Source organism: Pristis pectinata, chromosome 3, assembly GCF_009764475.1.
Source record: "Pristis pectinata isolate sPriPec2 chromosome 3, sPriPec2.1.pri, whole genome shotgun sequence".
Classification (NCBI taxonomy): Eukaryota; Metazoa; Chordata; class Chondrichthyes; order Rhinopristiformes; family Pristidae; genus Pristis; species Pristis pectinata.
In genome coordinates this window covers 33,416,742-33,443,863 of record NC_067407.1, presented here as the reverse complement: position 1 = coordinate 33,443,863, position 27,122 = coordinate 33,416,742, and the positions used below count along the sequence as shown (strand labels likewise).

At 40.9% G+C, this 27,122-nt stretch overlaps 1 protein-coding gene across 1 annotated transcript in view; it reads right to left on the bottom strand.

The window, feature by feature from the left end:
- The window catches only part of LOC127568719 (metalloprotease TIKI2-like), a 324,849-nt gene that overhangs the window by 180,251 nt on the left and 117,476 nt on the right, over nt 1-27,122 (bottom strand). The window contains exon 3 of the mRNA XM_052012788.1: nt 8,053-8,199. Coding sequence (XP_051868748.1) covers nt 8,053-8,199 — 147 coding nt within the window. The remainder of the gene's footprint in view (nt 1-8,052; nt 8,200-27,122) is intronic.

Below are 27,122 nucleotides of genomic sequence, written 5' to 3'. Positions count from 1 at the left end.
ACAGAGGAACAACATTGGCTATTCTCCAGTCCTCTGGGATTTCACCTGTGGCTAAAGAGATACAAAGATTTCTATCAAGGCCCCAGCAATCTCCTCTGTTGCCTCTCTCATTAATCTGGGATGGATCCCATTATGCCTTGGGGACTTCTCCGCATTAATGCACTTCAAGAGACCCAACGGGGTTGAGAGTGGCGGGTTTACAGTTTTCAAAATGGAGCTGGAGGGGATGAGTGCCAAAAGCCCATATGGAGAGATAGGTTAAGACAGATCCAGTGATAAGGAGCATGAGTGTAGACCGTTAGCAAGGCATTTTATAGAAATGGGATGGCATGAGGATGATAATTACCTGAAGTTGGAGAATTCAATTTTCAGTAATTATTTATTTACTCCAATTGTGTGGACCCTGCCTCATTGAGGAATCCATCAACTTTGAATGCAAGTGTTCTCACACTAAATTAATGTCAGATTGAAAATACAAAGGCCAATTTCAATAATAAGTGTTTCCACTGTTATTTCTGCTGCATCTCTCAGTCTGCAATATACCGAAATTGCTCACTCTGCACACTAAGTGCAAAAACTGGGTACTAAATCAGAAAAATTACAAAGGTTGCATTAAATTATTGAGTGAGCATTTTTCACCAGATTCATTCTGAGTCAGGAAGAATTGTAATTAATTGTTCCACCCTTCTCCAGTTGATGATATGTTTTGATAAATCATTGGAATAAACCTTCTTCTTTCTCCTTCTGTTCTCCCTCCTCCTGGTCCCTATCTTTTTTCCTCCACTCTCTGCTTCACATTATCCTACGCTCTAATCTTTAACAGTCCTTCCTTCTTTTGCTTTCCTTATTGCTCCATCCTTTCCTCCTCCTTTTTCACCTGCTTGCTTCTAAAACAATGGTGAGGAAAAGACAACAGCTCAGGAACTCAGGTTATGGGCTTGTATGGAGGCTGCAGCATCAGGACTTAGATAGAGGGGTTGCGGGAAGGAAGATTGTAAACCTGCTGAGCCAATGTTCAAGGAACTAAAGGAAAGAGGGAAGTACTGGGGCAACCATTTTCAGATTTGTTGTGCATGAACACAGTTCTCTGCATTAAATTATGCTAGTGTTGAAAAGAATATTCTTCCTCACTTTAAACCCTCGCAGAAAGCAACAGATAAGTAATGTAAAGAGAGAACTATTTAGGAAAAGAATTCACCTGGGATTACAGGTCAGGACACCAGCTCTCCCAATAGGCACTTTCTAAGTAAAGCCACCTTCCCACAGGATGTGCGCTTCCCTTCTCCAGCTGGGCTTTGCCCAAGCTAAGCCCATGTCTAAACTGGACAGAAACAGCATTTCTGGAAATAGGAAGAACATAGCTCATCAAACTGCTAATGGGATTGCTGGCGTCACTGTCTGTGATCTTCTCTAAATTTTTTTTACTTCAGCTGTGCCTCCCAGCAAGAGGTTGAACTAAGGGTTTCAGCTCTAATAAACCAGAAAAAACAGAACAGCTTGACAGCATTGAGCAGCTTCACCATTCAAAACTGACCAAATGACATTCTCTCCAAAAACGATCATGCACAGCTCTGCATCACTACTCTTCTTGTTAAAAACAAGTGCCAATTTCAGACTCTTGACCAGAATTCATGGAATTATTTTAACTTTATAATGTTAATTCCCATGAACATTACTGTTAAATGACCTATACTATGAATAATTATAATTCAGCAATAAAATGAAAATACCCGAAAGACAAAGAACTCTATAACTGGCTATGAAAATATGAAGGTCACAACATACAGTGTAGAAGGAGGTCGTACAGTCCTTTGCTGCCTCCTTTTCACCCTCTGTCTCCCCTCACCCCCCCCCCAAGTATTTTTGAAACCTCACTTTTACTTTTGTATTTACTAACTTGTCAGGTAACCAATGGAATGTAGCCAAAAGTCACTGAAGTCACAAGTTAATATCCGTATCATAGCAATACTATGTATCCCTGGAGGGATGGGTCCATGTAGAGCATATTGGTGTATTTTAATTCACACTAAATACATTGCTCCTAATTTGCCATGTAATAACCTTAAAGCTCTGATCTCTAGGTGATTAACTACATCATTAACAAAATGATCATCTGTAGTCACGTCTTTAAAATTGTTGCCTCTGGATCTTTTTATCAGTCACTTGGGGCATCCAAATAATTTAGGAACAAGGCAACTAGTTGATAGTGCTGCAGTCATCTTTAAAAGCTGGATTTGCCCGTCAATTGGACATTTTGTTTTGGTTAAGTTTATCCCAGTTTGCTCTCTTCTAGTGCTGATTCCTTGCCGCTGTATGCTTCAAGGAACATCCATACCCTGGGTGCACCACCCAAATGGCCATTATTTCAGTATGAGCCACGCTCTTGATTCCACCTGTATAGGAAGAGATACAGTGTGGATGTGTTCCATCCAAGCCTAATCAATTATATAAACAGGGAAACAAAGAGGAACCCTGGCTGTCCCCCAAATGAAATCCATTTTTCGGTTTTCTAAATGCTATTAAAAGGAATTTAAAAAAATAGCAGAGCAAACAGGCATCACTTCAAGCATTGACATGGCTCAATAAGGAAATGCACTGACTGGTCTGGTGGATAAGAAAGAACTGTACTCAGTCCTTTTATGTGCTGAACTTACTAATGTCAGAGGTACTGGGTTCAGTATTCCTGGCAGGAGAAAGAAAAAGTAATCAGTCATGCTTTTCCTTCTCCTGATCCCCATTGTATAGTATCCTTGCAGAAATAAACCAGGCTTAGCTGTGGTTGGATTCCCCTCCCATCCCACTTCCTCTGACATGGTTAGTTAGCATTTAGCACTTCTGACTGTCTAAACTCAGCAATAAAATATGTTCAATTATTAAGTTACCAAGCGGTCTAAAGAACTGAAATCCTGCATATAAAGATAGTTGAAACAGAGGAAGAATAACGTTTGGGAGGGGAAGCAAAGTCCAGGGGGAGGAAAGTGAAAGTGTGGTCTGATTTTTCTAAACAGTATTGATTAAATGGTGGCACTCATCAAATAAATCACAGCAAATAGCTAGATTATAATTAGTACCTTTGTCAGCAACACTCAGCAGAGAGATTCACTTGTCATATTATAAATTGCATTTGATGCTTTTAGGCAACAATAAAATGACAGTGACAGATACATTAGTGACAGCTTCCAGACTATGGCCCAGAATCTCCAGTCAGTGGAGAAGAAATAGTGCTCACTACTGACTTTGAAGATAGCTGCAGAAAGATTCCACTTTCTGATGTCCTTTGCTGTCAGACATCAGTTTAATGGAATCCTCGATGCCCAGCATCTGTCATCTCATCATCTGTTCTAGCTGGGTAGCTAATCACATTAAAGAATTCTCACCTACCACAGGAATCAAACAGCACAATTTTAAATTTAAAAAAAAAATACAGAAAAATAGGGGACTATGTGGGAGGGAAGGGTTAGATAGATCTTACAGAGCAGGATAAAATGTCGGCACAACATTGTGGGCCAAAGGGCCCATACTGTGCTGTAGTGTCCTATGTTCTATGTTATCATATCAAGACTGGGACAATAACACATAATGAGTATAAAGCAAAATATCAGCCTTTATTTTAAAATCCCTTGTATTTTGGAAAGTTTATTTGAAGGAATTCCTTAAACTCTGGTTAAAATTACTTGTTTTAGGGTTGGAGAGTTTGAAATGCCACTAAAACCTTTCAGACTTCATTAAACAAAGTTTAAGATTTTCTGGGTACTTCACAGTGGGATTAGTTTATAAATACGTAATTTCTGGTGATCTCCCTTGGTTCCGCTGGATAAAGTTGCAAACAGCACAGCCTCTAGAGGTATGCCATATCACCTATAGCAACGTTGAAATGTCTTTGTTAAGTACTGATAGCCTGGAAGTTTCTGACAGTTTCATGCTGCTAATATAGTAGTTATGCCCTCAATAGTCCTGAAAAATATGGCCCAACATAATAATGTTGTACCGACATTTTATCCTGCTGTAAGATCTATCTAACCCTTCCCTCCAACATAGCCCTCCATTTCTCTATCATTCATGTGTCTATCTAGGAGTCTCTTAAATGTCCCTAATGTATCTGCCCCCACAACCTCTGCTGGCAGTTCGTTCCACGCACCCACAACGCTCTGTGTAAAAAAAAAACTTACCCCTGACATCCCCCTTATATCTTCCTCCAATCACCTTAAAATGATGCCCCCTCATGTTAGCCATTGTCTCCCTGGGAAAAAGTCTGACTGTCCACTTGATCTATGCCTCTTATCATCTTGTACACCTCTATCAAGTCACCTCTCATCCTCCTTCTCTCCAAAAAGAAAAGCCCTAGCTCACTCAACCCATCCTCAAGAGACATGCTCTCCAATCCAGGCAGCATTTTGGTAAATCTCCTCTGCACCCTCTCTAAAGTGCAGGTAGAAAGGATTAGTGTAATTTGACATCATTAGCTTAATTAGTTCGGCATAACATTGTGGGCCAATGGGCCTGTTCCTGCACTACACTGTTCTATGTTCTATGCTCTTGACTTTTTGCAGGCAACATCTAGAGGTAAATAATATAGATTACATCATTATACACATATTCAAGAACGATCAGAGAGGCTGGGACAGTTTTCTTTAAAGAGAAGGATGAGAGGAGATTTGATAGAAGTATATAAAATGATGAGGTGTCTGCATTGGATGGATGGTGAGAGGCTGTTGGTCACGGACTTGAGGGCACAGGTATAAAATAAAGAAGACAATTAAGAGCAATGTGGGGACTCAGTGTGTGGTTGGAACCTGGAATCCACTGCCTGCAGATATGGAGGAGATAGGTTCCAAGGTGGCCCTCAAGAATGAAATGGAGAAATATACAGTGAAGAAAGGTTAGAGTCATAGAGCAATACAGCAGGGATACAGGCCCTTCGGCTCAACGAGTCCATGTTGACCATGGTGGCCACCCAGCTAGTCCCAATTTCCTGTGTTCGGCTCATATCCCTCTAAGCCCTGCCCCTCCATGTACCTATTCAAGTGCTTCTTAAATGATACTATTGTACCTGCCTCAACCACTTCCTCTGGCAGCTCATTCCATATACTCACTACCCTCTGCGTGAAAAAGTTGCCCCTCAAGTCCTTTTCAAATCTTTCCCTTCTCACCCTAAATATATGCCCCCTGGTTTTGGATTTCCCTACCCTGGGGAAAAGACTGCTACCATCCACCTGATCTATGCCCCTCGTGATTTTATAAAACTCTATAAGATTACCCCTCATTCTCCTACGTTCTAAGGAATAAAGGCCTAGCCTGGCCAACATCTTCCTATAACTCAGGCCCTCTAGTCCTGGCAACACCTTCAAACCTTTTTTGCACTCTTTCCAGTTTACCCACGCCTTTCCTATAACAGGGTGACCAAAACTGTACACAGTACTCCAACGACTTATAGAACTGCAACATAATGTTCTAACTCCTATACTCAATGCCCTGACTGATGAAGGCCAGAGTGGTAAATGCCTTTTTCACCACCTGGTCTACCTGTGACGCCACTTTCAACAAACTACGCACTTGTATGCCTGGGTCCCTCTGTTCCATTACGCTCCCTAGTGTCCTACCATTCATAGTATAAGTCCTACGCTGGTTTGACTTTCTAACATGCATCACCTCACACTTACCTGTATTGAAATCCATTTGCCAATCCTCAGCCCACTTCCCTAACTGATCAAGATTCCCCCTGTAATCTACGATAACCTACTTCATTATCAACATCAACTCCTAATTTGATGTCATCCGCAAATTTACTGATCAAGCCTTGTGCATTCACATTCAAATCATTTATATAAATAACGAATAACAAGGGTCGCAACACTGACGCCTGCGGCATACCACTAGCCACCAGCCTCCATACCGAGAAACAACCTTCAACCACCATCCTCTGCTTCCTACCTCCAAGCCAATTTTGATAAGATATCTTTATTAATCATATGTACATCGAAACACACAGTGAAATGCACCTTTGACATAGAGTGTTCTGGGGGCAGCCCGCAAGTGTCGCGCACTTCCGGTGCCAACATAGCACACTCACAACTTCCTAACCTGTACGTCTTTGGAATGTGGGAGGAAATTGGAGCACCCAGAGGAAACCCAGGCAGACTCGGGGAGAACATACAAACTCCTTACAGACAGCAGCTGGAATTGAACCCGGGTCGCTGGCGCTGTAAAGTGTTACGCTAACCGCCACACTACCGTGCCTGCCTAACTAATCCACCAAACTAGCTCTCCCTGGATTCCATGGGACCTAACCTTCCAGACTAGACTACCATGCGGGACCTTGTCAAAGGCTTTGGTAAAGTCCAAATAGACAACATCCACTGCCCTCCCCTCATCTACCTTTTTGGTTACCTCTTCAAAAAACTATCAAAGGTTCGTCAAACACAACTTGCCACACACAAAGCCATGCTGCCTCCTCCTAATCAGACTCTGTCCATCCATATGCTGGTAGATTCTGTCCCTCAGAATTCCTTCTGGTTACTTCCATGGACTTCCAAGATTTGCAAGGACCAGGGTTGGAATTAGTGAGCCGCTCTGGTAGATCGCGACTAGTCAAATGACCTCCTGAACTATAACCGTTCTAGGATTCTGGGACTCAAATGAAAAAAAGCATTGCATCCTATATACCCTGAAGTAGTTGTGCCACTGCAGCTCTTGACATTGGTGATAACTGTTCAATGGGGTGGGGGTAAACAAAGTAAATTTAAAAAAAAATCAGTACTTGAGCAATTAATCACAGTACAAAAACTGCAGTATTCTGGAGGGCCAGAAAGCTGGTGATAACATGATATTATGAATTCAAAAGACTGGGGCTTTTGAAAATAGAAACATGACAGATCTGATCATAAAATAGGCTCTAAACCAATATTTTCCATTAACTACTTTTGAAACAATTTGCGAAGCTGAAGTGGAGGTGAGGGAAATGTCAGTGGAATATGATTTACTGCACAAATATTTTTTTTATTTCTGAAGCCTTCAAAGTTGCTGGAAGCAAATGGCAGGAGAACTTTCTTCAGAAACAGAGAGAATTCAAGTTCTGTTGCAATGAATTTACATGGAACAGTAGTTGAATTACAAGCTCTGGGGAAGACATTCTTGTTGCACCACAAAGACCAAATAGTCACAAGCAACTATTCACAAACTTTCTGCATCTCAGCCACAGCTTTCTTCCACTCTTTTTAAAAAGAAAATATTTGTTGGTTAATTTAAGTCATGAGCAGGGAGTTGGAGGTGATTTCAGAAATTTGGAAGCTCAATGAAAACCTTGGAAATAGGATTGGTACAATTTGCTGAACTATACATCTGGACATCCAACAGAAACAATCATTCTATAATCACAGGCAACAAAAGATCATGTTCCCATTATCAAACTGATTATGGAGGGAAAAAAAATAATCTTATCTTGTTTTCAAGTAATGACAAAAAAAAAGAAATTTTTTCCACAGTCTTCAAAGGATTTGAGGCATGCTCCTAAATGGGAGCTGACAGCAAACACGAAAGCCAGCAAGCAGTGCCAGAGCATTCTGTAATCTAATCAGAAACCACGCTGGTTTGGCCAGGCTCCACTAACTCATGTAACGTTTGTTAGGCTGTTGTCCAATTTCTCTGAAACCCAGTAAATAGTATTCGAAAACAACAAATTTCTGAGATTCATCTGTGCCAGCTTCACATTGGTGTCACTATTGAAAATGGTGAGTTCACATTTAAAGACGTAACAACAACATTAACAACAGCCTGGGGTTTAGAAGCACTTGTGTAATTGAGCTGGATTGAAATTAACCAAAAGATTATGATTTAATTCAAAGTAGTTAGAGAAGAAAATGCAAACCGATTTGACAGTCTTCTATATTTAGTTATTTCTTCTATTCTTGATAATAAACCTGCAATTAGCTGATATAAATCTTTTGGAATAACCCAAATCCAACCCCCCACCACCCCCATTTCAATTGACCCTTTCTCTGCAGTCATTTTGACAAGATTGAAAATGCCAACAAAATAACAGCTATGGTTCCTTACTTGAGATGTGTCGTGATTGAAGATGACAGCATTCAAGTCCCCACAGTTGTAGTGCTTGATGAGGTCCTCTGTTGTGTAAGGGGCCTGCAAGCTGCCTGCTCGGAGACTCTCATGTTGCAGAAGAGTTTGGTTTAAAGCAAAGAGAACCTGTAATGACACAAAAACACAAACGATTGTAAAGAACACCAAGAGCTGGAAATGGATGGAATTTGTAACAGACTGAGTTTGGGGCACATCATAATTTGAGGACAAACACAGGGTTTAATTATGAAATTGTGTTACTAAGGATTGAACCAAGTAAGGAGAGCCTAATTCATAAAGGAACCATTTCCTCCAAACATGAACTTCTCCTCCCTTCATTAACCACCACTTTGTACATCATCCAGATGACTCTTCTTCACAGGCAAGCATAAACTACAAGTTTCGAAAGGGAGGCAATTGGACAACAGAAGCAGACAATGCCATCTGCATGAATGTTCTTAAAATCAAGTATCATTGCAACATATCTATACGCTCTCCAAATACACTACCTATGTGTAGATGTTTACATATATTTTATAACAGTGGCAGAATCAAGCTTTCACCTATTTTTGAGGCAGGAACATTCCATAAATCACAGTTTCAGTTTTAACCTGCTGCAATGCATTGTACTTGATGCACTTGTGGAGCTTGATATACTGCATAGGTGGAGATTCTTTCTGAAATGGATCATCAACGGAAGGTAGCTAGAAATTACCTGGAGCAGGAAAATGCAGATGAGGCAGTGCATTGCATTAAAGACTCAGCAACCTCATTGCATTCTCCAACTTAGGTAACTCCTCTTTCTGTATCTATCAGAAGACCATTTATGGCCATCATTATTTTGGCACAGCTTTTCTTATTCTAATCATATAGTCCGGCCTGCTGGCCCAAAGCCTCACCATTTGCAACATCACACAGACAAAGAAGCATAATATGTTTGCAGCTATCCCCCATTAATCCATTCGGTCTCACATATCAAGAGATATTCCCTTTGTTCTATCCAACCCTCTTCCACCTAATTTGTTTCTCTCCCTTTCCTGACAAAGGGTCTCAGACTTGAAAGGTTGACTCTGTTTCTCTTTCCACAGATGCTGCCTGACCTGCTAAGTTCTTTCAGCAACTTCTGCTTCTATTCCAGCAGGTAACATCTCACCAAAGGTCAAGTGAGAAACATGGCCTCGGGAACAAACAGTGTCGCAATATTACATCTTTAGCTCTCACATCTAAGAAGGAGGTCATGCCAGGGGATCATCTTCAAGAAAGGAGATGAAACCAGCTCTGGTGTCTGTATAATGGTCTCCTTGCTGTCAGGCACAGGGAAAGCCATCACCAGTGCCTTCCCCAACCACCTTGTGCCAAAGGTCAAAAAGCTACTCCCTAAATCAGAGTGTGGCTCCATCTATCTGCAGGGATGATGGGCTCTGGAAAATCCTTCTCAAATTTGGCTGGTTCCAGCAATTCTTTTCTGTTCTACAAGCTATCATTCTGAACAACCATTTCCCCAAGAACCCATTTCCAGTGCAGACTGGGATTAAGCAAGGCGGGACCATCGGCCCAACAATCTTCTCACCCTTTCTCACCTCAATACTGTGCCTTACCTCCAATGAGCATCCCATTGCAATGGAGCTAATCTACTTGATGAAATGTGAGCTGTTCAACCGACATTTCTTCCACTCAAGAACCAAGTTCACTCCAACCTAAATTGAGCTGCAGTACACAGACAGCACTTGCACATATCTGCATCTGGAGGCTGAGCCCTGAGCCATCAGTGACTTGATCACCAAAGCAAATGAGGAAGGCCTTTGACTAAGCGTTCAAAAACAGAAGTCCTCTGCCAACCTGCCCCCACTGCACAACAGTAAAAGTTCATGACAAGGCCCTGGAAAAGGTGTAGCACTTTCCACCTCTCAGTAAAAGGCAGACATTCATGACGAAGTTCACCATTGCCCTCAGTTCACCACCATAGCCGCTAACTGTGTGAAAAGAGTGTTTGAAGATAAAGACCTCAAAAGCAGTATAGCGGTCATGGTCTGCCACGCAATAGTGATTCCCTTCCTCCTGTATGCTTCCACAGTAAACAATTACAGTGCTGGAGAGATACCACCAATGTTGCCTCTGCAAAATCCTCCTAAACGACTGGTAAGATAAGCAAGTTTCTAACTACACTCAGCTTGCTACAATGGGCAGGCCATGTCACACGCAAACACAGCACCAGACTCCAAAAGCAGATGCTTTTCTCTGAGATCATGGCAAAAGATGATGAAGAGGAGAAAAGTAGTTCGCAAAGTTTTCTTGAAACAATCTAACGTCTCACTGACTTGTGGGAACCCTTGTCCCTTGACTACTCAAAATGGAGGAGCATCCAGAATGATACTGAGAACCCCGAATTCTTTTGTCAGGAGCACGGAAAAGCCCAGCAAAATTGGCAGAAGTCGTATACCTCCTCGCAAACTATTCACCTGCCTATGTCAGCAAGCACCTCCTGCCCACTCGTGGCAGAGTCTGCAGATCCCATATCGGCACCATCAGCCGCCTCAGAACCCAAAGAACCAGTGTGGAAATAAATCATCCTTAACTCTGAGACAGTGCCTAATAGGAAGATAAAGAAATGTGAAGAACTCTTGTAAGCTTGATGCATGCACACCAGTTAAAAAAGACCACTGCCAATGATTAAAGGCAATAATTTTGACCATCAGATTTAAAGAAAAAAAGATTCTATTTTGCCACAATTTTGATTTCACGCTGAACAACGTCCACAAATTCAATCTCTGTGCAGTAAATTCTGATGATGGTTTGAAGTGGAAGACTCCCAGCACCACAATCAACTTCAGATTAATCACATTTTGTGCTCCTTAGATCTTTTAAATACAACACGAGTGCATAACCAGAACAAGATCATCAGAGGTTTGCTGAATAACCACCACACTGCTCCAGACTGAAGATATATGTTCTGGAGCAAAAAAACAAATTGCTGGAGGAATTCAGTGATTAGAGCAGCATCCGTGGAAGCAAAGGGATGGTTGAAGTTTCAGATCGAGACCCTGCATCAGGACTGAGTGTGTAAAGGGAAGATACCCAGTATAAAGAGGTGAGAGGGAGTGGTGAGACAGGGGTTGATAGGCAATAGGTGGAACCAGGTGAGGAGGGGAATGGTGCGCAGATGGAGACAGGTGGGGGGAGGGGGGAAGGGTGGAGTTGGGACAGAGCAGCTGGTGGGTGATAGGTAGAGACAGATGAGGAGAGAGAGCGAGAGATAAAAAAGCAGATGGGGACAGATTTGAAGTGGAATCAGAGGCAGGAAGGTGATAAGTGGAGACACAAGAGGCTGCAGATGCTGGAATCTGATAAGCAAGGAAGGTGATATGTGGAACCAGATAAAGGAGGTACAATGGGGGGAACCAGTTGGGGAAGAGGATATGGGACCCAGTAGGTATGGTGTACAGCTGAAAGGCAGATAGAACCAGGTAGGAGAGGGGAGAACTTGTGTGGATCAGAAGTGAAGAGAATGGAGTACAGGTTACCTGAAGTTGGAAAATTCAATGTTCATACCATTGAGTTGTAGACTCTCCAGGTGGAATACAAGGTATTGTTCTAGTAGTGGAGAAGGCCGGGGACCAGACAGGTCAGTGTGGGCATGGGAAGTGGAGGTGAACTGACATGCTTCTGGGAGCTGTTCCACAATACAGGTGCTTCATCTATGTTTGGACTCGCTGATGTACAGCAGGCCACACTGAGAGTACCGAATGTAGTAGACAAGGTTGGAGGAGGTGCAAGTGAATCTTTGCTTGACCTGGAAGCACTGTTTTAGATCCCTGGATGGTGGTTAGGGAGGCAGTGTAGGGACAAGTGTTGCAACTCCTATGGTTGCAGGGGAAAGTGCCAGGGGACAGAGAGCTGCATATTGTGCACAAGTCTCGTCTCAGGGTGGGTAGGGATGAGCAAACCAGGGAGTCAGGGAAGGTGTGGTCCCTGCAGAAAGTAGAAAGAGGGGGTGGGGGTGGCAGTCGGGGGGAAGGGAGCAAGTCAATCCCACCACCGTCATATTATCCCCACTCCCCTCCTCCCCCATTCTACTTTCTGCAGGGACCACACCCTCCCCGACTCCCTGGTTCGCTCATCCCTACCCACACTGAGACGAGACTTGTGCACAATATTCCAGGTGCAACCTCACCAGGCCCTATAGAATTCCAGTGGAATATCTTTATTCCTACCTTGCAATAAAAGCTAACATACCATTTGCCTTCCTAATTGATTGCTGTACCAGAACATTACCTTTCAGTGACTCATGCAACAGTACACCTAGATCCCTCTGAACATCAACATTTTTCAGTGTCAGGGTGGCCAGAGTGTCACCACTGTCCACATAAGTGCATTTTCTAACTGAATTGCAATCAGAGTAATAAACATGATGGGCTCTTCCCCTCCGGGGACTCTTGGTTCTCGAGCTAATTGTTGTTATCTCACTGCTGCTTCAGCTGATGCAGCCAAACCAAGACCAAAGTTGGTATCTTCCATACACGATATCATATTATTCTGATTTAATTTTTCTCTGTTCGTCATCCCTAGAGCTGGCAAATTTCTTATGCTAGTTCGTCTAGACATTACTTAGATAAATAGCATACCAATCAAATACTTGTAATATGCTCTTATTAGAATATTCAGCCAATGACAAAACCAGTGAGGAACCAGAAGGAAAGCAAAGCACAGTGAAAAAGAACATTTTAAAAACCGTGTTACTCCACAACTGGCTCTGAACCCTGGACAGATGGATTTGCTTAATGCAAGGAAACTATTGACATTTATCATTTTTTTTTAAAAAAGACTCATTCTTTAAAGTATTTGGTACATCTGAATTTGTTTAAAACATGCAGATTCTACTGACCCTGAGCCTTTAATTAGAACAGAAAAGGCAGTTCCAGTTCCTATGTAGCTTTTACTTGACTATGAAACCCAGACCTAATTTTCCTTTTTCTAATTAGTAAGCCACGCTCACAATACATTAAGAACTTACACTGTGTTTTGGAACAGTTCTGAGACTTCTGCTTTACAGGAAAAAAGCTGTTTATTTCTAAGAAGTAGTTGGGAGGATAGGCCACTTGGCCCATCACGTTTGAGGGGATTTCTTGAAAGAACTCTACAATATTCCTGATTCTTTAATTAACTGTCTTTTTTTTAAATATTGTTATTGGAGCAGCTTTCACTGTCCTTTCAGACAGTCATTCAGTACCTGTGTAACCATTACAAGCTCAGTCACAATGGAGATAGAACAAAACACATTGTTAAAATTTTTGGTGCATACTTTTGTTTCTTGTCCAAACTAACATATAGTCATCAAATATTTTTAAGACCAATTTATGCTGCTGAGTGCAAATTTACATGGGACAAATCATGAATTGCAACAATTCAAAAAGGTAGCTCACCACTACTTATGCTATAGTCTGGCTTTGCCAATGGCACCCACTTATGAACAAAACAAAGTTATATTATAATTCTATAAATTATTTCAATGGCCTATTGGATGAATGCAATGTGTGGTATGGTATTTATCTATATAGTCTTGAAGATCCCAGTTTAGAAAGAAAGTAAAATGCATTTATGTGGCACTTTTTCACTTGCCTTTCAGTAAGTCCAAATATGCTTTGCAACCAGTGCAGTATTTTTGAAGTGTACTCCTTGTAATAATGAAGGAAGCATGACAGCCAATTTTGCGTATAGCAAGCACCAACAAATGGCAAGGTGATGGTAATCACATAATCCATTTTGTGCGGAATTATCTGATCTCTTTCAGGAATTGCAACATAATACAAATGTGTTCATTTTCTATTTGCTTAACATAGAACACACAATATCTCCTTTTATGTCCAGGTTGGTAATAACCATGGGTTATCAACCCCCAAGCAACCACTGGAGTTTAAGTAGCTACAACGTCAATTTATCAACATCAGGAATGAATAAATTTCCTTCAGTTTGTTCTGTTAAGAATCCCAGAGCTTAATACAGTTTATGCCTACAAGTCCTATTAGTGAACCAAATTGACCAGCTGATTATCAGTAATGCCCTGGGATGTGCTTGACTGAGAGTGGAAATTGACTTGGTTCCAATCTCCAATCAATCCTGGTGGGTGACATCATGGAGGTAAAGTCATCCCACTCATTTCACTCCAAGAAAACTCCACTAGGCCCTGCTATGACATGATAGTTACATTCCCAAGAAACCTTGCATTAAAGAAAGTCATGCTATAGCGGAACAGACTGTAGTTACCTTCAAAGCACGGATTTATACAGGTTTTCCCAATTGCGTTTGCGCTATAACCAATGCAGCCTGTGTAATGCAAATAGTGTTCCCTAATCCATCAATTGCATTATAACCAATTCATGTTATGGAAACACGCGTTATAGTAGATCTTCCTGTATTGTACATTTGACCTCCAAAATGCAATGGAACTTCCACACAGTTACAAAATAAGTCACTAGTTTACGAAAATAAAGCATAGCATATTCTCTGCCCTGTGTTCTAAACAAATTCTCAAATAAAACACACACACACAAAAGTGGTTGCTTTCCTGCTGTTTGAATACTGATTTTACTACGGAGGTTTCTCAGTTAGAGGAAGGTCCCAGGTGGGACAAATTATTCTCGGGATTCTAAACAGCATATCCCACGTGGCCCCACTTTCACTGTGAAACCACTGTCTACAACAAAGTCAGTTTAGATTTGCTTGTGGTATTTGAAAAAAATATTACCAGTGGCAAAATAGTTCCACCCTTGTAAAATGGTGACAAATATAATGTGACAGGCTGTGTTTCCTCACAATCCAGCTACGCACAGCAGTAGATTTATGTGTAAACTAGGAAAATTGTTGTGCAGTATGTTACTCATGGTGTTTAGACCATAATCACAAGGATTAGTTTTCCTTTTGAAATGCCTCAGCCATCAAACTTTGTGGTGCTCTGATCAGACCGCATTTAGAATTTATAATCCCGTTTCTGGTCAACAAGAAATGAGTGATGTTCAAGTGCAGTGCAGAGAATGCCTACTGGAATGATCCTCAGACTTTCCTAATAGCATAAGCCATTACAACAGCATATCTAGAGTGTAGAGACCTTAAACCCTTAACTATGCCACTATGTTCATTTCTACAGTGCTGAAACCTTTGCCCAAAACACTCAGGAGGAAGGTATCATCATTCCATACCAAGTATGATCAATGGTAACCTTACTTTTCTTCCATTTAACCACTCTTCCCACTGCTGTCACATAATGACGAAGAAACTATGGCCCCCATGGCCTGACAGCAGCATGATTTATTGACTTTAAATATGGTTGCTGGTTGCATTCAATTGCTGTGCTAACCTGTTTGCTGATTGAGACGTATTGAAGGATATTAAAACGATTGCAATGTTATTGTCATTGAAAATAATACATTCCTTTAATGTCATTTTCTTAGATTTGGCTTCATTTTTTTTGATTGTTGCTTTGAAGATCATAAATGTTTTGAAACAGAGGCAGAAATATGACAGAAAAACAGAGGCAGATGATAAATAAGCTGCGCTGCAAGGTACAGGAAAAACTATGACAGAGAATGTCAGATCAGAAAGTCAAGAACTCGAAGGATCCATAGATAATGTTGACTCCTGCTCTTCAGTCATATTTGGATAACATACTTAACTTCATGAAGAAATACCAGTTTGTCATCTTATCAATCTGATAAACTTTACTTCAGATTTGCCCAACATTAGGAAAGACTGTAATGCTTTGGAATCCCATTGTGCTTCAATCCAACGATTTGTTATTCTCAATCATTAATTATGAATGAAACGAAAGACTTGTGCATCCCTCTCATAATACCCTAAAATATTCAGGGAAAATAAGAGCCTAGAGATCTGCTCGAGCGTAAATTTAAAAACTGGCCTGAACCCAACCTAACCGTTGCCAATGTGAACCCAACCAACATATTGGAACCAATAATTGTTCTGATATCCAGCCTGATCCAAACTTGACAGCCTGGCTCTAGCATAGTCACTGCTAAAATATTACTAAACGTGGAAGCTGATTTGCCAGGCAGCAAGTACTTATAGCACAGAAAAATGCCAATTGTTAGTGTGACTGGAAAATGAATATCAGCTAGGATATTGTTGATAACTCCTCTTCACAATAGTGCCATGTGTTCTTTTACATCCACCTCAGATTAAGGATCATGCAAAATACTGGGTGAAAATGCTCTGGAGAATCCTGTCTATGAGTTAACCCCTGCACGCAATAAAGGTGCTCCACTATCTGGAATCATACTGAAGAACAGACTCTTGGGGGAGGTATTAAAGAATTACCATCTCCCAGCAAGTCAGCACCTATTTTAAAAATTCACAAAAGGATCTGAAATTTTTCTCAGCAGATAATATAAGTAAATTCTTGATTTCAACTCATACTGTTAGTCCACCTGACTTCCAGTGCTTGTCATATGTCATAAGATTTGCCAGAAATGCAGACAAGCCAATAAGAACATCCCTGTCATAGTTCAAAAAGACAATAGCAAAGAGGGGACCAAAATGCCATAGTCTTTCTGGCATATTCCTGTACAATGCAGGGAGTACAGCACAATAACCAGAAAACAGATTAAAACATAGATACACCAGGTCCTATCTGAACTTTCAGTATTCACCACTTGTCCCATTCAAAGATGTCCATGTCAGTGGAGCTGAATTTGGAACAGAGACCAGGGCTAGGTCTTCCCATGCCACAAGGTTCCCATGACCAGCTCCCTTCAGAAAGCTGGGGAAAATACAAAGGCCTCTACAGTGAATGAGAAGAGGAATGCTGACCTCTAAACTAGTGACAACAGACACCACCATAAGCGACCTAAACTAAAAAAAATAGCAAGGAATCCCCAGACTTCCAGAAAATATTTTGTTATTGCCTACAAAGGCATCTATTTTAATTTCTTCCAGAGCTGTTGTAATGCAACACTGTGAATCTAACAGTAATGTCATACTTTTAATTAACGTTGCAGTCACCAGCCCCATTTTGAATCATCTTTCTCCCTTGACCTACCGGGTCAGCAATGGAGGGCACTGACAGATATGTATGTGAATGCTGAGAAAGAAATCAACAGTGGGCACATGTGAAGATAGAGGAAACACTTAGGTGCATTGGATGTGATGGAGCAGGCAAATGTCATATACAGGAAGGAAGGGCACTTCAATAGCCTGAAGGGAATGGGAGAATATGAGGGAGAAGGTTAATTCCACGTTTAGTGCCCAGCACAGCTGGAAGCAAATGCAGAAAAAAAACCCTCAGACCTAAAGAAAAGCCCCCAGTGTAAGACCAGCAACTATAAGTGAAGTAGCAGAACAAACCAGAAGTGCACACCATAACAAGTACCAGATGGTGAACACATTGCACTATGTATCTTTGAAAATATTAGCTGGAAGCTTGGAAAAGATGAAATTAATGAATCTTTTCGAGCATTTAAGGGTCTATTGAGGAAGGTACCAGAAAGTTCTACCACTTCAAGAGCGGTCACATTTTGCAGGAACAAGTTGAATGATCTCCCAAAGCATTGCCAATCCAAACTCTACCTCTTATATGGTCTCCACTCATCTTCTTATCTATCATACGCTTTCTCTCAGCAAGCAGGTGTTAAGCAGTCTCCCTTACACAAAAGGAAATCTTTAGAAACATTGAATCACTGACTTTATCAAAATCGCATCGGCAGCTCACACTGCCTACTACTCATTTAAAGGACAGTGTGCATTCAATTCCCATGGTCATGCATAGCCTTGGTCATATTGTACAATGTCTCTGATCCACTGATACGCCTTGAAACTCCACATCTTTCCTCCAAAAATAAAAGCTCATAAGCAACCAGCAACTGAGAAATTGAACCAGAAGGAACACCACCATTGTCTATAGGAAGAGGAAGAACATCATCACAATCTGTGGGAGCAGCAGGAACATCATTGTCACAGTCTGTGGGAGCAGTAGACCCTTGAAATCATACAGACTGAAGAGCCAAGGGAGGGGGAGCCATGGTGCCAAAAGGAGCTTCATAAAGAAAACTATGGTGCTGAAAGGGACTGGGAGTATGTACTTCAACATGAAGTTGACAGATTTACCCCATATCCATCGGGACTGAAAAACATTTTAAAGTCAGAAAATTACAAGAATCACTTTGGTCTGTTAATTTTGCATATGGGAATATGCTGCCTAAACAGTGGGAGAATCAAGCTGGAACACACTTCCACCCTGCATGTACAAAAGGGAATGTCACTCTAAGTAGTGCCATGGGCTCTTCTGCACCTTGTATTTCGAGGAAAATAACAAGTCCTTATGTAGAATCTTTAAGTCAACACCTCAGCTTCTGCCATCTGACAACTATTCCAGTAAGGCGTCCTCCTTCTTTAAATAGAAAGTCAGGTTTACATGTTTGGAAGTAATTTGTAAATCAGAAGAATTGTTACTGGGTGATGTACTGCAGTATTAACGCGAATGAAGAACTAAGACTGGGTGAATGTCACTTCTCCAGAGAAACCATAATACAAAATTTTCAGCGCACTCTTTTTGTTTCTCTGCATGCGCAGTTCAACAGAATAGAGCATCAGTAACCTTCTCACTCCAATGATGGGCAGTTGCCTACCTGGCATGACATGTCAGCTGATGCTGCCATGGAAGGCAGTGGTGACTTTGAGTGATACACAATACTCTTCCTTTAGTGAAATGAAGTCCTCAGCCTGAAGTTGACTTCCCACCCCAATTACCATTTGGAGAAAACAAGCAGTATTCTGAAGCAGCAAAGATCAGAAACATCCAAGGATTACCTTGGTTTGTGGGAATGCTTTTTGATACCTGTAGTGAAGTTTGGGAGGGTGGAGCTGGAATGGCTGGACAAGCTTTTTCAACTTATTACAGGTGCATCAGACCTCCCAATGGTTTTCAAGGGCCTGCATTTTTTGGGGTAGAATATTTTGTGTACACTATTTTTATCTACACAAGAACCCATTTGACTCTTGTTGTTTGAAAAGGGTGTAGTTATTTGGATTGCAGTTCAAGTCAGTCTATTTGAAAAAATACTGCTGGAGGAACTCCATGGGTCCGGCAGCATCTATGGAGGTAAATAGACAGTCGATGTTTTGGGTCGAGACCTTTCGTCCAGATGAAGGGTCTCAACCCAAAATGTCGACTGTCCATTTCCCTCCATAGATGCTGCCTGACCCACTGACTTTCTCCAGTGGTTTGTTTTTTGATCCAGGTTCTAGCATCTGCTGTCTTTTGTGTCTTCAGTATATTTAAAAACAGGAATTATTAACAAATTAATTGTGTTATTTAATCAGTTATGTGACAGTCAACTCAGAAAGTTGGGGTTTCATTATCGACTGCAATTGATTCAGTCCCACATTTTGCCATGTATGCCTTACATGGTACTGCATTATCACAGTAATGTTCTCATGAGTATTGGGCCTCCTTCAACCCCCACTCATTATTCTCCCCCTCTGTCACCAGGTGCGAGCCACACTCAAGTACTTTTCTGTGGCTAGGCAAAAAGTGAAATTTGTTGTGAAGGCAGATTCCATACTCTCCTCTATCACAGGATTACGGTTGCTACCTGCTGAAACACATGTCTCAGCTCAGTAAAATCACGCTGCAGAATACAAACTGAAAGGCTGCGGGGGTTTTCACAAGCTGGTCTTAAAACTTATCCCTCTGGCATTTACACTATTTGAAAAGCAACACTGAAAAAAGAAGCAATCTCAACTTATCATAATGGAAAAATTAGAAGAAAGACTCAAAACTGACAAAGGGAGGTAGATTTTGACTTTGTACCCTCTCATTGAATGGGCGATAGCAGGTCAGCAGCCTGTCTTCAATCTCTCTTCATGTTTAATACCATTGAAGTCAACAGCAATAAAGATCAGGAGAGACATTAAATGGGTTGTCAACTCGTCATCACTTATTTTACACATTGCACACTGTGGGTTTGGCCCTCACCATTTGACATGTCATCTCAACCCTGCACAGTCACATCCTCTAGACTATATTTTCTCTTGTGAAACAGCACACATATACTGCATCCACTTTAGTACAATGTTCTCAAATTGTGCTGATATTTCAGGATCAAATCTGTTTGCCAAGCACAGTGGTATTGAACTGCACTGGGCTCCAAATCATTTCCCGGTGATTATATTCCTCATCTATAACGATTTATAACCAGCCTTTTTATTTGAAAGTTGAGTGTTGCATCACTGCTATAAACAATGGCCTCGACCCTCATTTTACATGAGCTTTATAGGGTAACTAACCTTGTGACCCTTTTCTTTAGCTGTGTTCCACTTAATGTTTCCCAGTGGTATCTTGGGCTACTGAGAGCTAAGTCAAAAGTAAACACTCTTAAAATTTAATACCCAAATAGATATTGCCTCAATAAACACTAAACACTAGCCTTTGCTTCATAAAATATTTAGGACATACGTGGAACTCTAAGAAAACATAAAGTGGGATTTTTGCAGCTTGAAAAACTGCCACAGTTTTAATAGGAGGAGGTTACCAAGTGCATTGGCATTGACTTTATTATTTCTCATTACTTTTTAAGCAAGGCATGAGGAAAGAAAGGTTAATATTATTTAATTGCATGACGTTGTGAAATGGACTATGTTGAAGCAACTTATTTTCAACATCACAACAATAAAATACACCGTTGCAAAAATGAGCACAGAAGGGAACACAGGGCTGCTCCAGCATTTGCCACTTGAACATCACTCATGGCAAAAGACAAATCTGTCAGTTTTCCAGAATTCCATCTGGTGACTGATGCGGGATGTGGTGTCCCAATAAATCACGCAAACTAACTTTGGAGGGGGAACTCTGAGGGAGCTCTCCCAATCTCCTGCTATAACTTAAGAGACACCCCTGTGAAAACAGCATTTTTTTGATGCTTGCAACATTTCTCCATGAGTTCCATTGATTCTCGGGGGGGGGGGGGGGGGGGGGGGGGGGGGGGGGGTGGGGAGGAGCAGGAGAATCCCTGCAGAAAATCCAGCCATATATCACTTAAACTCTCTGTGGCTTATTAAGTACTCGTGTTGTACTGAGATATTCAGACCAAGCAGTTCCAGTATGTGCTGAGTTAGCTGATCAGAGCTGGGCCAGACACTTTCTCTAGAGCTTCTGAATTAGGTAAGTAAAATACCATTTGGTGTGCGCTGGTACAATTATATTGTAATGAATTATAAAAGAATTACCTTCTTCTCAAAATTTTGAGCAATATATAAATACAGAAATAAAGACTTGAATGTATAAAATATACTTTACTATCGTGGGACATCCTACAGTGCTTTCTTGGCATCTAGAACATTGAAGAACAGCTACTATCTTAATGTCAGATATTACAGTCAATTTGTGAACAGCAAGATAGCACAGTGGTGATGAACTTCACTGCTTTTCTTCCGATAGCACAATGGGATCTTTCAGTCCTTCCTGACAGGTGATAAGTTCACCTAAAAGGCAGCAGGCTGGGAATCCATTCACACATCTCCAAAATAGGATGTTGTGATGTTGAAAGTCAGATTTACCTTGGGCAGTGCAATTTGCATGAAGATTTCCCAATGCTTTGGTACCTGTCAGGAAATTCAAGCCCCCATTCTCCAGAGGGTTTTCATTCTGTCTTGCAACAATTTTTTTTGAATGACAGCAATCAGAGGGCAATGCACAAAATTCATCCACAGTCAGATTTGCAGCTTCACTGATCTGAAAAGTCAGTTCTTATTTACCCATATTGACCTATTTCTCCCCCTACCTGTGCTATTTAAAGGTCTTCACTGATATCTGTGACTTCCTGCAACCTCAAATACAGGCTTACATACATTCTGCTTTGCCCATGGAGGTCAGGGTCACAGACACTCTCAGCTCCCTAGCCTCAGAATCATTCCAGGCTGCTGTGGCTAATCTCTGCTATGCATCTCAGACTCTGCTACTCTGCACTGTATTGGGAAGGTCACCAAAACTGCAGACTGATGGCAAAGAGACTTCATCTACTTGTTTCTCAGCTCTCAGAAGCAGGCAGAGTGGGTGCAGGGATTTGCTCATTTTCCAGGCTTCCACAAAGTGCAGGCATTTATAGATTGCGTTCATGTCTTAACAGGGACCTGCCTGGCAACATCTTGCCAGAAGCAGTTGGATGAGGCCCTGGATGGTTTCCATGGTTCCTTCATACAAAGAGCACATCTCCTGTGGAGACTGTCAAAGTTCCACTGACCCCATGGGAGCACTCACCAACCTACCTCCCAGCATCCATTAATTCAGTAGCAACACTCTCATGTAGCCAGAAGAGTGTTGCTTCTGGTTTGCCCCTTTGAAATGATGGCAAATATCTCACCTGCTGTGCTATATACTGTGGGAAATTGTAACATATCAGTAGGGAACTAAATGCTGAGACCCTCAATGTCAGTTTCAGGGAAACCTGACTGCATGCTGTATGCTATTCTATGAACTTTGCAATTGAATCCCTCTCTCTCTTTGTGATTTTCACAAAGAGCATTAGGGCGACTCGCAATGCTGCTTTAACAACAAAGGCATGGGACAATTTCAAGGCCAGCATTTCTGGCAGTGCTGCATTCCCTTTGAAGAGGGAACCCAGATTTTGTGCTCTGGTCTCTGGAATGGAATTTGAATCCACAAGCTTGTGATTCAACAGAGAGTGCTAACAGCGAAATGTTGACTTCACAATGTTGACTATATTAAGTGAGCTTTGGCTTTACTTGTGCAGGCACATTGATGGATCTTTCCACCTTGTTCAGGCAAGCGCACCCGAGGGTTGTGAAATATCCCTTGTTACCAATCAACCGTTCTGAAGTATGCAGTCAAGCCAATTTTACATTTCCTTATATATTGAAATTTATAACAATAATCTGTAAGACAATTACTGTTTCTTAACATTATGCTTGTTCATTTAGGCCAGCTGATCTATTTGTTCCATTACCCACTTTCCCAGTCTCTTGCTTCTAAACTTTAAGGGCAGCATACATTAGTTTTCACCCTACCAAGTGCTGGGCTCAAGGCGCTACCTGTTGCTGTGAGAACAAACCATGTAGTTTAAATTATTGTTATGGATGACTATCATGGGTTCTAGTGAAACAGTGGGAACCACCAATGGCCCTCCTGGTGCCTTGTATCCTGGACTTCCATGGTGTTCTGCTTGACACATAAACTTTACCAGATTGCGTTGCAAATGTGTGTAACGGTCTCATCTGACTCATTCAGAATCTAAACCAGGTGCAAGGAAACCATCCCTATTGCCTGTTCCTGAGAATGATGTTCTCTAGTCATTGCTAACTGTGTGCCTGACACTTCGGTCTCTACATCTGAGGACTGCTTGGTAGATTTTTTTTTAATTCTTGAGGAGATTTAAAAAACATATTACATAAATGTCATGATAATTTATAGAACTGCAACAAGTAACAAGGTAAAATGACCAGAAAGATCATATGATTTATAAGTTCCACTGTTACATGCAATACATGAAATCAAAAATGATCCACAGGCAGTTCTTAATACCACTTAGTTCTTTATTATTTCTCTCTATAGACTGAGGTCATTTTGTAAATCCTATAACCTTTCGGTAGCACTCAGTAAATCTTAGAATAATACAGCAATTCCAATTATTTTGGTTCCTGAGTACAACTTGGAGAGATTCCAACAGGCAACGTTCTAAAATTCATACAACTCTGCAATTCATAAGATTGCTCAAAAATGCAGGACAGTGGGAATTCTGGGTGCTAAATTCTCTGGGACTTTGCGGGTTTAACCTCAGGGGTGCTCTAGGCTTTACAATAATATTTAATACATTTGGTAATTTTGATTCCCATCAAAAGGCAAGCATATCTAAGTGTATCAATTTTCCAAATACGAGCAGAAATGTCATGTTATTGCTCACAGTGAGTCTGAGGTCATACGAAGTATGGCAACTGAAGTATGGCAAGTAAAGTGAGGCACAGGAAAAAGAGACACCAACAGGTAAGGCAAACCATACACAAGGGCATAGAAATTCTCCTTTAAGAATTCAGCAAAATGGGAGAACATGACTCAGGTTTCCACACAAACTCCGGCATGCCACTGAAAATGAAATATGCCATGAACCAGCACAATCTGGAATAAACATCTAATCCTTGACCCTTTAGAAAAACCTCCAGGTTTTGGCCTCATGCACAAAATATGGGAGGTTCTAAATTGCATCTGAACTGGACATGGCTGCTGTGGACACTTGGTACAGAGAAGTGTATAGGAGCTCTACAGAACATGATTGTGCCAAATCTGATCAAGCTATGGGTATCACAATGGTGTTGCAGGTTGTGCAGCTGCCTTGTGGTTCCAGCAATCCTGACCTTGGGTTCTGTCTGTGTGAAGTTTATGTGTTTTCCTTGTGACCATCTGTGTTTCCCCGAGTTCTTGGGTTTCATCCCACAACCCAAAGACATGCTGGTTTTTAGTTTAATTGCTCATAGTATTTCACCCTTAGTGCAGGAGAGTGGTTGGAGTATCAAACGGTTTTAATGGACATGTAAGAGAGAATAGGTTACAAGGAAATATGTGGGAGAATGGAAATGATGGGATTGCTCTGAGATCTGGCATAGACTTGATGGCCTGTTTTGTAAGGGAAATTAATGAAATAAAATAACAACACTCTGCCCTCCTGATAGTGACATTATGGACATACCTGTATATCCCATCTGCCCAAGAGTATTAGACCACCTACTTAAACTTGAACTAGATTTATAAATATTGTTCAAAATCAGTCATATGAAAGAAAAACTAGCATGATCAGACTGTAACATAGGCTTTTTTTTGTTTTTTTTATAAAAAGAGTATTGCTTGTAATGTTTATGATAACTTGATGCAGTTTGATCAATACTACACTGAGCAGTTATCAAACTTTCTGATAAACCTAGTTAAAAATGGGCTTATCAGGAAAAAAATGTGATCACGGTGCCAACGAGTAAACAATCCATTTTAAATGACTGAAAATAACATTTAAAGAAAGTTACAGAACCACTTGCTAGTTGCACGGGTGCATTTTCTTGATAAATTACTATTAGATTTATAACCTCCCTAAATATTTTTATTAGCAGTATCACTCTAGTTTTTAGAGCAACTTTGAAGGGTTTTTAATGAGTGCAATTTGTGCAGCTCCCAATGGTGATTAATTAATTTGCTAGGTTGGGGATGGGGGGAGGGTGATGGGTCTTGTTGTCCAGATAGGGCCTGCTTCCAACATGATGCATTTTAAACTAGTGTAAAAGATCACAATGTCAATTTGCATTAAATGCACTTTTGCACTTAAAGTTCCACAAGCTGCAGAAGAGCAGGAGTGCTGGACTTTTCTGATGAATTGTACCAAAAATAGCAGCACAACCAAGCAGAAACAAAGTTACAACACTTAACACATTGGTAGCCAATTTGCCTGAAGTGACTAAGTTACTTATTCAGCATGTGCTCAATGGCTAGAGAGAGCCATTGCTCCATTGGTTCACCAAGAGACCATAAATACTCTGTGACTTTGATGTAGCAAAGCTATATGGGAAATGATGACAAAAACATGCAATTTAAAATTGTAATGCATGATGCAAGATTTGTGAGCAGAAATTTGCATACTTTGAAGATTTATAATGAAAGTATGGATATATTGAAAGTATAATGGAAGTATAGATATATTGCAATGTTAAAAGTAATTTCATAAATAACACATCTAGAAGGCACCAAAACAAAAATACATAGAATGTAATGCACGTCAAAAGAGCATATTCAAAGCCAATAGTCAGAAAACAGGAACCCTCACAAGGACGACCAATATTATCATTCCAGAAATTTTCCAACAATTTTGAGAATCACATTGATTTCTTACCTCATACAATTAATATCCTCAGCAATTAAATTTGTAACATAACTGATATATAGAAATGTATATAAAAAATCTTTCTCTATAAAACAAGGTTAATTGTCCAGAAATTCTGGTATAACCAAACAGGTGGGCCTGTCACTGTAAGCTTCAGTAGTGGGCCTTGGGTACCATCCCTGAAGGCTTCGTGCTTTTATATATTTGAACACGTGCCATCTGGTACTGCAAGGCTTGGCAGTTCCAATGGTTAGGAGTGGGGAGGTGTTGGTGGAAAAGAGGGATAAAAGCCACAGGCTGAAGATCAGAGAGGCAAGCAAGGTAAATGGTCAGGGCAGGTAGAAGATGGTTGTCACTTTCCAATAAGTATTATTTCTTCAAGATCACTTTCTGCTTCTTTCTGACTATTGGCTTTGAATATGCTCTTTTGATGTGCATTACATTCTATGTATTTTTGTTTTGGTGCCTTCTAGATGTGTTATTTATGAAATTACTTTCTGCCTACAGTAACATTTGGTGTTATCATAGTGTTTGCTTTTCATTCAGAGAGGGTTAATGGAAGACATAAGCTCCAACAGCATGGTTGTTTAAAAAAGTATAAAATTAGGTCTTCAGCCTTGAAGTCCATACACAGCAATTACTCTATCACTATAAAAATTGTTAGAATAAGAAATATTGCACTGAAAACTATTAATTGCAAGTCCTGGATTTAACTTTTGGATGCATTTCAATTTCATATTGTTGAATTAAAATCACTTTAATAATGGCTTCATAATTGGCTAAGCTAGTTTATCCAACAAAAGGCTGGGGTGTATATTCCAGGAAATTCACACGCCAATTCTGTGCCGAGTTAACTGATTTCAGTGGAGGTGATCACAGAAGTGCTGTAGTAGCACTTGGTTAGGGAGGAGTACATGAGCCTGAGTCCATCCTCTGACTGGTAATGCTTACCAGAAGTGTGTATAGAAAGTTATTGGGTGGTGGAGGACTGAGCTCACCTACAATCCTCCACGTGGACAGCTGGGTCTAACCTCCCAGCTGCAATGTTTTGTCTGGGATGTAACATTAAAACCAGAGCTTCTGTATCAAGAATCAAAGATGAATAAGAGCTGATCTAGGCAAGGTTAGCTACGAAGAACACATGGCCGAGGAACCGTCAGTCCCTTGATTCAA